At 36.2% G+C, this 13,548-nt stretch overlaps 1 protein-coding gene and 1 long non-coding RNA gene across 2 annotated transcripts; one reads left to right on the forward strand and one right to left on the reverse strand.

The window, feature by feature from the left end:
- Positions 1-1,463: 1,463 nt before the first annotated feature.
- On the forward strand, positions 1,464-9,463 carry LOC135688836 (guanine nucleotide-exchange factor SEC12). Its single transcript, XM_065205868.2, has 9 exons — positions 1,464-1,993; positions 2,395-2,546; positions 3,415-3,604; positions 4,180-4,263; positions 5,024-5,148; positions 5,776-5,952; positions 6,701-6,773; positions 8,626-8,782; positions 9,287-9,463. Exons 1-9 carry the CDS (start codon positions 1,871-1,873, stop codon positions 9,376-9,378), a joined length of 1,173 nt encoding a protein of 390 aa, XP_065061940.2. The 5' UTR covers positions 1,464-1,870; the 3' UTR covers positions 9,379-9,463.
- Positions 9,464-10,191: 728 nt separating this feature from the next.
- Positions 10,192-11,851, reverse strand: LOC135688839 (uncharacterized). Its single transcript, XR_010516433.2, has 2 exons — positions 11,584-11,851; positions 10,192-10,401 (listed from the first exon to the last, which is right to left on the reverse strand). It is a non-coding gene; the product is annotated as an uncharacterized LOC135688839 (long non-coding RNA).
- Between the last annotated feature and the right edge of the window lie 1,697 nt (positions 11,852-13,548).

The raw sequence follows: 13,548 nt of genomic DNA on the forward strand, positions 1-13,548 counted from the left end.
TACCTAAATAAGTTAGAACCAAATAGAATCAAATAGGATCAAATAAAATCAAGCAGTACATAAACAGTTTGTTCCCTTTTTACTTCATACTCTGTTTTCAAAAATGATTTTATAAAAGGGTCAAAAAAAATTTATCATTGAAAAAGTTGGCGCAAAAGTCCCCAGCCCCTCAGTGGCGCCGTGCCTGAATACACAACCCCAGAACATCCACCCTGTGACCACAAGCCGCCAACCTCGCCTTCACAACCTTGGATTCTCCTACAAAATGTGAATTTAAAATTGCCTTTCACATGGGTCCATTCGATAGCTATGGATAAGAATTTTCCTTGTGATACAATACTTCGGGTACTTGATTTAACCAATTATCTACTATGGTATGTTTGAGTCTCATTGAAAATTTTTAGCTGATATAAGTCGATTAAATTTGCTGTTGATGCCTTCCGATGAATTTGACTATTGCGGATGGACCCCACCGTATATATAAAGATCAACTGACCCTCTTTGAGAATAAAAGTCTCCATATCTAAACGAGTGCAACTCGATACGAAGGTACGCTGTATGAAACAGTAGAGCCAAGTTGAAAACAGTAGAGTCTGCACGCAGGACAGGGTTGGTAGTTTCTTTTGGGGCTTCAAGCCAAATCAATGTTGGAAAAAAGCCAAATAAAGCCAAAATGTAAACGAGGCAGCAAAACAATAGAACATTTTAAGCTGTAAACGAGGCTAGAAGTAACTTTCTTTGTTCAATCCATAGGGTGCTTGACCCCCTTTAACCCTTACGCAATTCTCTACCCACGGCTTAAGTTTTCCACTCTTGTGAAAATGCTTAGGTATTCTTCAACTGACTGACGGAACACTTTTTCATTGTATTCATAGAATTCTAACACATGATGTACATGTAAGGGAACGCATTTTTAGTAAAATTAAAACAAAGCAACAAGGGAGCAAACAGAAAATTTTAGGCTTAGCCATTTTTGCTATCAGAACATTTACCCTTCCCTCAACATTTTATCATCGGATATCGATAAAGTACAAAGTCAGTTCATACGACACAACCTCCTCCAAGTCCCCCTTCGCATCGCGGTCATCAAATCCCGCTTCAACAGACAGAAAGAATGAAGAACAAAGCGAAAACCCAGTAACAAGGTGGATAAAATCGCAGATGTTCTAAAAAGTGTCAAAATCACAGTAAAGCATATGCATTAACTGCTTGATTTGTCAATTTCTGTTAGAATGATGAAAAAAGAAGGAAGGTAGGAAATAAATACTTATGCCCGTACTTGTGGGAAAGAGCCAAAACTAAGCCAAAAAATGACTTTAAACCAAAAGGAATTTCTGACGCCAAACAAGTTCGAAAAAAGCCAAATTTCTGGAATTTGGCTACCAACCCCGCTACAACGCGAGCCGCAAAGCGCAGCAAAGCAGAATACGCAAACACGTTTACATGACCTCGATACCAATTTCGCAAGGGAGGCTAACGTTGATGACTTGGATTTGCAGTTGTTGCTACCAAAAAAGTTAGGGAAGTCAAGTTTAACATCGTTTGGGAAGAAATTTGATGATGAGCGGATAGTTCTGTCATTGTACTTTACAAATAATACTTCAATAGATCTAGAATCTATCAAGGAGTAGACCTTAGAGCATAATTGTTGGTGAATGCACATAAAATATCGTGCTAGGCCCTCGCCTTATTTCTGTTTCTGTCTTACCATCTTGTTTACTATTGAGCAGTTCAATTCACAGGGTGTTTGTGGGAGTAACCTGCCTGCTTCGAAGCACGAGCTTGTAAACATTGTGGTTGATGAGAAAGACTTATAGTTATCCACTTTACATGCGAGGAAACTATTTCTGAGACGTAGGAAGCAAGAAAGATGGCTACGACTTTGTTGGATACAACCAACTTTCCAATTTATGCTATCAACATTTTGAGCGAAGATCACTTTGTGGTTGCTGGAGGAGGAGGTGCATCAAAAACTGGAATACCAAACGCATTTGTACGTTTTATGAAATTCAAATATTTGATATCAATTTGAACGATTGCAAAATTTTGGAAAATGAAATCTTAAAAGCGTGAGCTACCAGACCAAAAACAAACTGCTGAATAGACCAGTGTGGATTCCATGAAGCTTTCGCCAGAGATATCCGGCGTAGACTAACGATTTCCCATTGTCTTTCTATTGTTTATTGGTGTATATCCGGCCTGAGTTTCACATGGATTCCACCAAGTTTTTTCATAGAGCTGTAGTAAATTTTGCAATCTAAAATTTTGGCGTGCAGCACTCTACTGATCTGACACAAGCAACTGCTTAACTCTTCAGACTGGAATGTCTTTGCCAAAATATTCTTACAATAATTAAACATACATGGACTGATTAAATTTCTTTAAATTCAACAGGCATTTTACAGGATCTGTAAGGATGGCAAAAAGCTCAAGGCAGTCAAAATCCATCAACATGAAGCCCACAAACAGGCCATTATGAACATGGATGTAAATTTAAAACATAAAACGTTTGCTGCAGGAATGGACAACTTTTGTAGATTGTATAGGTATAATGTTTCTATCAATATATACTGTTTCATTTCTGAATTTTAAAATGCCACTGCAACTATGTTCAAGCTCTGAGCTGTAAAAAATATAAAAAAAAATTCATACCCTTTCAATATTAAATCCCTTGAAATAAGGCTGTAATGTATTAGGCCTTGGTGTACCCACCCTTTGCTGGCCTGAGTATTAACAAGTCTTATTTTGGATGTTTCACCCTAGGAAAATATACACAAGCAACTTTAAACAGCAATGGAATAAGTGCAAAAATTTTGAAAGAGTATACTCTCAAGTTCCTAATTTTAGGAGGGGGGGGGGGGGACTCCATTTTTCAGAAACTTTGCATGAAATACATGATAAACAATAATTTTGTCCCAATTTAAACATAATTTTGGAAAATCTAAGCATTTCAATATATTATGACCCCCCCCCCCATTCTAGAGTTTTTAAAAAATTGTAAACCCCTCTCCTTATTAGACCCCCCTGCAATTAGGAACTTGAGAGTAAGAAATAAGAAACCCAATAAAGGGGGTTCTAAGGAATCTAATGATCTGAAAAATGCAAGAAAGTTGTTGGGAAGATGCTTTTTACACTCTGGCTTGACACAGGTGAGGCATTGTTACATCTGTGGAGCACTGCCTGAAATTTGAGGCTGTACATAGTAATAGATCTTAAAAATGGTCAATATCCACCCAGGGAAGCATATATGACAGGGCTTTTCCTGGCAACACTAAATTGCTTTCAACATGTATATCAACTTAAATAGACTTATTCAAATCTTGCAAAAGATAATTCCTTTGGTTTTGTACATGCTGTTGATATCATTTATTGTTACAATTATCACACTTTTATGTAGTTAATTACTCTTGATAGGTTTTCTATAGAAGATAAGAAGAAAAAGGATAGTATAGAATCAAAAGTTACTGTCAAAGAATCTGCTTGCCAAGAAACTGCTGTTGGAGGTGATGATGATGATGCAGAGTATCAGAAATGTGTGAGATTTAGCCTTGATGGGGATTTAATTGCTACAGCTAGTAGCGAAGGGCAAGTGAAGATTTTGAAGGTGAGAAATGTCAATTTCACAGAACATATATTTATGCAACATTATATCCCTCACTTTTGCTCTCTCTGATATAAGGGGTGTAATGTCTGTGTTGGATGCACTTTTCCTAAAGGCACTTCAGGTCTACCAGCAAAATAGTGGTATTGTCTGCTTTTGTAACTAATAAAAAATAATTGGAAAGTAACACAAATGTTATCCAGATGTCAACTCTTAGTAAGAGTGCTTGATATTTACTCAAAACAGAAAAAAAGTGTATTTGCTTATGAGAATAGTAAATTTGTTCTCAACATTTTGATAAAAGATTTCTTAGTTGTTTGAGTTTTTTTACTTTTGTGGAATGTAGATTCAGGAAGTAATATTCTGCATCAAAATGTGGCTGAGAGCTTTTTATAAGCATGCTCAGAGTTCAATAATGTCATTTGTTTAAAGAATATCTCTACATATATTTTCTAGCTTGTTTGATGTACTTATAAACAGAGGTTTTGTGTTAAAACAATCTGTTGACAAAGAGGCCATCTTTCTGGTGACATACTTCATTATCTAAACATATAAACCACATTTATTTTGGTCTATAGCATCCAGACCTGTCAGTTGTCCATGATATCAAAGCTCACAAGACAGACATTGATGAGATTGATTTTCACCCAAATTCAAAAAAGGTTTGTTAGTACTGATTTTGATAGCTCATATTTGTTATAGTTTTGGCTATTTTGATTAATAAATGGTATGAGAAGCAGATGTGATGGGCTGCAACCCTGCCCCCCTCCCCCTTATAATTTCAGTAGGACATTCTAAACAGGGTTTGTATGTGTTTCTTTTTGCTGATGTCCTCTCAGGCGATGAGAGGCCCTAGAGCTTGGTCAAGCACCACACATGGCTAGAATCAAATGCTTCATCAATCAAACGCTATTTATAAAGAAAATGAAAAAAATCAAGTTATTGGTCATATTTAATGATATTTTGTAACATACACTGATTTGACATTCTGTTAACGAATTATCTACAGACTTAACAAGTGATGATAAGCCACAGTTTTGCATCACCCCTCCTCCATAATAATGGATCTCTTGCAAATGTGGAATATTTATCCTTTTCATGCGAATGATTTCTTCTTGGGCTTGCTTCAGTTCAGTTCATAATTATGATTATAAAAATTATCAGCATAAAATGAAATGTTTTATCAGAATTCATTGCTGCACAATGAACAAACAAATCTCCATTTTCCAAATGTCATTGAATAATTAGATTATTGAGTTCTGAACTGAGACTGGCAAGGCCTGGTCTTCAGTGAAATAACTTTTTCAATCACCATATAAAGATTTTTAATCACCATATAAAGTTTTTTTTATCACCATATATAGTTTTTCAATCACCACTTATTTTGAACTTGAATTCTTTAACCTATCATTTTCATTTTAGTTTGTGACAGTTTCGCGAGATGGAACAGCCTATTTATGGAATACAGATAGTGGGAAGAGAGACATCCAGCTACATTTCTCTGCTGGTCATGAAGACGAAAATATCTTCAGATTTAGGAACTGCAAGTATGAAGTCTGTATTTTGATTTCCAAGTTGTATTATGTTGTATTTTATCAAAACAAAACAATGAACTAGAGGCTACCTCAGAAGAATTGTCTTTAAAGGTATCAGCATTAGAAACTGAAATCAGTAGATGTTAAATTGTTTTCTTTTTTAACTTTGTAGAAGTTATTTATTACCAATAGATTTTTGAGACTTTGTGGCACATCGTGTGGTGATAAGAAAATATAAAAACTGTTTGCTTATTGGTAATATAGAAATGACAAGGTATGGTAACAGCAACATGAAGGGCAGATATGATTAGTAAGTCTTAAAGGCAATTGGCAGATATAAATGCCATTGATTGACTAAAGCTCAAAGCCATCTGTCAATCAATATTAGCCAATAAGAAACTGAATGATTGGATGTGAGTCATGCAAGGCTCACTGATTGCGCTAATTGTTGATTGAAGCATGGCTTAAGCCACTTTAGAATCTGTTGCTTGCCCTGAAATTCTGGAGCGGCCAGGAAGCAACAAAAACAAATAGTCTAGTACTCTATTGCCAGTTTATCTCAGTTTTATCTTAATTATTGTGATGTTACATTTGCATTCAACCTGATGTTTATTGCCACAAAATGTCTGTTTTTTGTAGGTTTTCATTGAATATGGACAAAAAGGAATCATACCTTTACACAACTCACGTTCAGGCAAAATTCACAAAAAATTCACCCAAGTTGCCAAATTACCTGGTTTCTTGGGATATGAAAAAGTGCATTCCAAAGATGTATGTTGCTATCAAAAAACATGTCATCACACAGCTGGCTGTTAGGTAAACACTTCATTTTTTTCTCTTTCCTGTTCATCAAGTGTTACTTGTTTTAGCTATATTCAGCGCTATATGGGACATCTGCCAAGCGCCTGTAGAGGTTCATATGCGTAATCTTTTCTGTGTCAGTGCTTATTTGTTGTTGTTCATGGATGCATGTATGAGGTCGATTTTGATTATTTGATTTTGATTATTTATCAAAATTATCATCATTTATTAGGTTAACCTTGTGGGTCAACATTGATATCATAAACGTTTAAATATATAATTAGATAGTGTTAGCTATTGCTTTGAATTATATTGTCAGCGGTAATAAATGTCTTGTAGCAAATGTAGAAGCTTGACATGGATGTCATAAATGTCTGCAAAAAGTTTGATCCTTGTTGCTTTATACCATTCACTTGCTATCTTTTATTTAGATTTCCATTAGGCTTTCTGTATAATTGAATGGCTAAACCTTTAATTTACGTTCGCTTTCGGCTGAATTGCAGTATCGTGTTAATAGCAAATTTGTAAAACTACGTTACGGATATTCTTGCACAACCGGCACGCTTTGCGACTATAAATCAAAGAACCGGCTAATTTCGTACTGCATGAAACTACAAAACACAGTCATTTTCTCAAGACAACTGCCGCTAAGCATGCCGGTTGTGTGTGCAAGAGCCTTTAATGGTACTTATATGTATAAAGAATGATAATTGTCCCTTCCGCTTGCTTGTATCCCATTAATTGTTTTAATGTCGACTTGCAGCCCAAATGGAAGATACATTGCTCTTGGCACCGCAGATGGTTCAATATTGGTTTATATTGCTTGGAACTTAAAGGTAACGTCGTTTTTGTCACAAAAGCACTCTGTACGATAACCCCCTGTAGTAATCATTGTAGTTTCGATTTGTATTGTATACATTAACCCCCTGGATTGTGTATCAGGCCACTTGCAAGCAGGGACGGAAACTTGGTCAAATATTGGGGGGGGGGGGCAAGCCTATTGTTTTAAAAAAGTTTTAGAACAAAAGGCCATTGTCCTCCAAAGTATTAGGGGGGCGACCGCCCTCCTTGGCCCTCAGGTGTCCACCATTGCTCACAGATGCTAAGTATCCATGCTATACGAATTTGTGATAAAAAAGCTCTTTCGAATAGCTTCTTGATACAGGAGCTTCTGAGTAAAGAAGACCTATTGCATCGGTAGGTGACATCATCGATCACGTGTTTAGTCATTTATTTTAGAAAAGTGTGTTTCTTAAACTGAACAATCGGTATCATACTTTCTTGTTTCAGTGACAAAATAAAAATCCGAAAAAACTGCGAGGATTGTTGGAAGAATTTATATTTCTCTCTCACCTCCTCTTCGCATCGAGGCTCACTGTGCTAGCACAGGTTAATTCATTCTAATCGGAGATAGCTCCTGATCGGCTGTCTCTATCCAAGAGACAGTGACCTCGTTGCTACGAGGAGTCTCGAAGAACTCAAATCGGAGTTCGCCGAGGCTCCTCCAATTTTCATATCTAGCTACATTTGAAGAGATCATGACTGTCATGAACAAGGATATATGCCTAAATTAGCTCTTTTAGATGTCACTCACTTCGTAGCCCATTCCTTTCATCAGTTGCCATAGTTTATGTTATTGAACGAAACGAATATAAAACATGTTGTAACTAAATGAAACCTTCATTCTATATTATTTCTAAAAAGTGGAGACAATGGATAGTCCTGTAAACATGCGTTTCCTCCAACAGTCCATCGATTAAAGAAAGTCGAATTATGAAGTTTTCGTGCATTTTTTGAAATCATTTCCTTCATAATTTGAAGTATCTACAACTAATGGCCAAAGCCCAGTGTAGATTTGGAAAGTAGGTAGTGAAATGTTCTACATACTTGCATGTTCCGCTGGAACCTTTAGTTCGAATCCAGGTTTGTGAGATCTTTAGACCGGTGCTGTCACTAGCTGCCACTCAACTTTATGCTGTCAAAATTTCTCGAATTTTTTAAAAAAAAACGATAGATAAAGGGGTTAAAGAGCCTTTTTCTTCCTCCATGCATAAAACATTATGCAGATATCTTTACATGAATTTATTTTTGTAAAGGTAAATTTTTGAGCCAGAATATCGTAAAAGAAGTGTTTCAATAAACTCAAGGGCTCTATGTCCCGATCACATTTCGATGGCCATTCAATTTTCCCATTGGTTGAATTATACAATAGACCTATTGTTACGTATCCAATCGTTAACGTAAAACTATTGTAAACGACTAACGAAACCTAGTGCCTTTAACCTTTAATCAGTAGTAAAATATACATTGAGGTTTTATTTTTACAGTTTTCGTCCCATGCAGGCTACTGTTTTGCAAGGCTATCAGCATTTTCAATACCAGCCAACGAAACCTATAGTTGAGCTTCTTAATTAAACAAATGATTACACGATATGTCTAGTCAGATATTTGAGGAATGACTTGACTGGTGCATTGTTTTTATGCGTGTTTATGGATGGAAAATTTTTGATGCGAAATTGTTCCATGTTGAGTGTGGAGAAGAGAAAAAAGAACTCTCCCGCAACACACCTCCTCCGCAGTCGAGGATTAACGAGCCTAGTATGTTGTTCTATCCGCCTATCTGATTACCATTGTGAGTCTAAAAGTAGATATCAAGTTATAATTATGATTATCTCTTCTACCTTGCAGCTGCTTCGCGAAATTCCTGAAGTCCACAACATTTTCGTAACAGGCTTAGCCTTTCTCCCAGAGACGAAAACAATTTACGATGATTTAAAATTAGATGTTGCTCTCCTCAGCGTATCCGTTGACAACACCTGTCACCTGACAACAGTTGCTAGAAGAAGTGAGTCTGATTTTACACTGTGTTGCCAGCTTTAATATAACCCCGTTATCCGTCGTAATGTGGTGTCTTTTTATGCAACTAGTCTGGCAGTTCTCTTATTCTATGGCTGGCTTCGAAGCTGTTGCGCAAGGAAGGTTTCTCGATACATTGCTGATCATTTCGCTTCAAGCCATTGGCTGTACTCCTAACGTTTAAGGATAACAATGAATATAAGGATAACTTCAGTTGCTATAGGCCTCTTGTAAAAGCCTAATTGTACTAGTGGACTCGAGCTAACCCGCTTTTAATCAAATAGGGGAATCTTCACAAAAATCTTGATTTCCATTGGCTAGTCGACTAAAACGGCCATTTTGAGAGTTTCGAATTGCTATGAAATTTAAGTACAGAAATTTGAAAAAATTGCTCTTGTTAATTCGTAAGATAGAGCTTTTTAAATATTGACATCATAATATACCTTTGTGGTTTATAGTTCACCAATCTCACAACTTTTATTTTTCTTTCCAGGTGAATATTCATTTTCATTCCTCCTGTTTGCTTTTGTATCTTTAATATGTTTATTATTTTTCATAATGGCTCACTATGATATTAATCTATAGAATAAGATTTGGAAAGAAAAGTTAGCCGTAGTGAATATTAATGTATTACGTAGCGCTGTAATGAATTAGTAATTTGGACCAAAAAGTGTGTTATGTATCGCCTGCTTCTTATCAGATTCTGCCGGCCGGCCCCAATACTTTCTTTTACCAACATTTCTTTTAGTCTATCCCGCAAGTGTGTGTCATTGTGTCTATGCTTTTGAATAAAACCCTGAGCCTAGAGGCAATTTCAAGGTTATAGTTAACCACCCTGCTCCGACCAAACAATGCTCGCTTCCTATGAATATGTACTTTTATACATTTCTTTTACCCTACCTTTCCTGAATTTTCATCATTATTCTTAGGGATTAGTTAAATTATTTTTGTCCAGGGGGGAAGCAAAGCTTTTTCCCGACAACTAGCACTTTGTGGAATAGTTCGATTAACGTAATAATTATCTATGGGTCCGTTACAAAACCCCAAGTGAGTGACTGACTTTTGTCATATGCTGTCTTCCTTATGCCACACCACATTTGCTGACTGGGCTTCTGCAAGACCTCCATGCAATTAATTTATTGTAATTGCGTTTACAGTATTTTACGTACACAGTACATTTTCAGAACTACTCTTGATAGCAATTGCAATGAAAAGGAGTGAACGTCATATTAGAGAATGGGGATTAAATGCACCCATGTTGCTTTAAAAAGAGTCATTGCCTGTCTACCCTTCCTTTTTTATGTTAGCTGTTGAAACCTTTTGCCTAAGGAGGTATTTTTAATACAGTAGAATCTCGATAAGTTTACCGTCCAAGAGAACAATAGAAAGTATGCAATGTAATTTATTTTCAGGAATCATCGAATCATTTGATGAGTTAATCATAAATCGTTGATTAGTTTTAAATGATGAAGAAAATCAGACTAGTCCGGTTCAGTTGTCATTTCCATCATTAGAAGATCTGATCTTTGATAGAAGTCTTAGGTAACTGCACGGCTTGCTGTATCGATGGCATTTCAAGCAGAACTCGTGGTGGAGTTTGATAGATTCCTGCAACGCAAGATCATCAAAATTTTAGTTTAAAGCTCAATCAATGACTATCTCAACTTCTAATCTATTGCAAATGACTATTGGAACATGAAATATAAGCACAAAGCTGATTTTATGTACCCAGTTGATTTCATATTGATTTTATGGGATTTCAGTATTTTAGTTATCCGAAGAGAACATCGTCAGAGATATATATGAAACTATTAAAAGTACCAGATATTCTATTCATAGGTTTTCTAAGTTTAGGCTCTTTGGAAAGCAGAATCGTTATTCCATTCTTCGGTAATACAGATGAACTACTGTGTTAAGCATAAAATATATCTTTTTTGCGTTTATTGCATTTACGTGCAAGTTATCTCTTTTAATTCTAGTCGGAGGAATTAATGCAAACCATGGATTGCATAAAACAACCACATTTAAGGCAAAAATGATAATAATTTGCGGCTAAACGGCCAACGACCGGAAAAAGATTATAAAAAACAAGGAATTTGTCTACCGCTCCTAGACAACGCCTATTTTTTCCTTTTTTAAATTTTCTTTTTTAAACTTTAACTTTTTGGCTGGAAAAAAGATAAAATCGTTCTTTGAAACGGTACCAAAGTAAGGCACATAAAATAGCTAGATGCATAAGAGTATAAGAGAAAGCAATTTCACATCCTCATTTTCAGAGTCCGATATTAACCACACAATGTAACAATTTCAAGAAACGCAGGAATATGGGAGAGAGTTCCTTCGTGCAGACGATTCTACGTTGCTCAATGATTACAGTAACTGTCCTTATGCTACAACATGAAAAACCCTAAGACCGTTCTCCAGTTTCAATACTTACGTCTCTTAACTAGACACTTTATAGAAACTTTCCAAACGAAATTAACTGAAGATTACATTAAGAGGTAGAAGTTGAACTAGATCAACTATTGAATTTATTTCAAGATGAATTTCAACTAGATAATAGAAAATGGTGAATTTTTATCTACCTGTTACTGTAAATGATATGAAACAATTTCTTCGAATCAACATGCTATCTAAACCTTCAAAAATTCTTTCAATGCAGTTGGTTTTTCCCCAAGGCGTAATTTGCCAGTTGGTATCAAGTATTCAAGATACATTGTCATGTTTCCTAGAAAGATTGTCACCTCCAAATCTCGTGAAATTGTATTATCAAAAGATAGCTCAACTTACCATTGCTTCACTTTTGTTCGGTGACAATTCTCTTTTGCCTTTCCACATTGAATCTCCGCCCCACGAAATTCCTTCAACATCAGTAACTAAAGCTGCGATTGCCATTATAACAAGGCAGGTAAGTAACTTGTGACATCCAGCCATCTCGCTATTTTCAAACTCGTCAACGCAACGTATTTTTACGAGATTTCTTGTGCTTGTATTCGACTGCAGACCGTCAGATACTTTATCATTTCTTGCCACAAAGTTGTCCTTTTTATACACCTAGCAAGAAGGAGTACATTTTTGAGTAGGAGTTATTTTGAAAGAAATAAACTTTAAAATGGAATTTCCACCTCATTTGTTACCAAATCCAGCTTAATTTAATCTAATTACAGCAAAAATGTACGATTTTGCCATGATTTGTTTATTCCGTTTAACGATTTAATTACAAACGTATTAAAATCGAGCAAATCTGTTTTTCTTACTCATTTAAGAAAATCCGTCAGGTGCAAATCCTACACATTTCCACGCGTTAAGACGCGCAGATCTTCACTCAATGAATTAGTTAAATACTGTACTGTAGGGTTTGTTAATAACCACTTCATCTCGGAAATTTGCCATACAGTATCATGAGAAGTCGTTGCTAGGTCTTCCTCGCTAAGGGTTAAGTCTTCATTTTCTAACTCGGCCAAGGAGATGACGCTACCCTGTTTATTCTCTAAAAAACAAGGGGAAAAAAATTTGCATCCCGTAACTGAATCTTAAACCCTCTCAAATGATTCTTTCTTTCAATGGAGGCGATTCTGAACACGCGTTTTAAAGAAGAAGAGGAATTATTAAGAGGAAAGCTTCTTTTATGACAAGGCTACGACCAATTTCTTTTTACCATACAGTGTCAATCCTACCTTCTGGTACTAATTATTCTGTGAATTTTTCAACTTATTGCTAGGCAAAAGGATGGCGTCACAAATGCTATTGGGATTCTTTATCTTTGCCCATAAAACGAAGGATTCGTTATAAAATTCCTCTAAGTATGCCAAATTAGTTGAATGTTTTACGAACTGGCTGAGATATGGCCACATGAGCAAAGGCTGTCTCCATCAAATCTCTGCAATTTGGTCGTTACGAGAAATGCTTCACGCCATTAGTTTCATTTATTTAACTACAATCCTTAGCAAGCAAGTCTAAAACTACCTTACCAAAATATCACTGCCGCTTCAAAAATTTCGACCCCCTCCCCCCGTACAATGTTGATTTATTTTCTAAATACCTTCATACAGCCTTCAGTGAAGAAGATGTTGTTAGTTTTTCATTTTATATTCATTTGAGACAATACACTTTTCCACCAATGGACAACATTTTCACCCGACGCTTTTGATTCTAGATGTTTTGGTTGAAAAACCTGGCGCTGGATTTCTTACCAGTGTATACCGTAAACCCGCATTTTCGGGGTTATACACTCGATGGAGTTCGTTTTGCCCAAAACAAAGAAAAATCAGCCCCATCAAAACGCTTGCACATAGGGCACTAATAATTTGTTCCAAGTCTAAACTTTGCTCGGAACTTGAACAACTAAAAAAGATTTTTCTGGAGAATGGCTATCCAGAGGATGTCATTTCAATTTTTATTAAGAAGAAGATAGCTAATTTCTCGGCTGACGTGAAATTTGGTCCCCAAATGTGCCCGGTCTATCTAAAACTACCTTGGATCGGTGACAGTTCCTTGCGTTTTGAAAAACAGATAAAACAGGCCATCACAAATTAATTCTTTGCCGTGAATCCACGCATTGTTTACGGTACAAAAAAGGCCCTTCCTTCATCCAAAAGAGTTCCGTTGTATATGAATTTACGTGCCAGTGTGATTCTAGCTATGTAGAACGCACTACCCAAAGATTGGAGGATAGAATAAAACAACACGTTCCGTCTAGTATTGGAAACAAATTCATTCCCAAAGAGAACAGCCACCTCGGTCTTGCAGATCTAA

The sequence above is a fragment of the Rhopilema esculentum genome, chromosome 9 (assembly GCF_057945365.1).
Source record: "Rhopilema esculentum isolate cy_ngs chromosome 9, ASM5794536v1, whole genome shotgun sequence".
Taxonomy (NCBI): Eukaryota; Metazoa; Cnidaria; class Scyphozoa; order Rhizostomeae; family Rhizostomatidae; genus Rhopilema; species Rhopilema esculentum.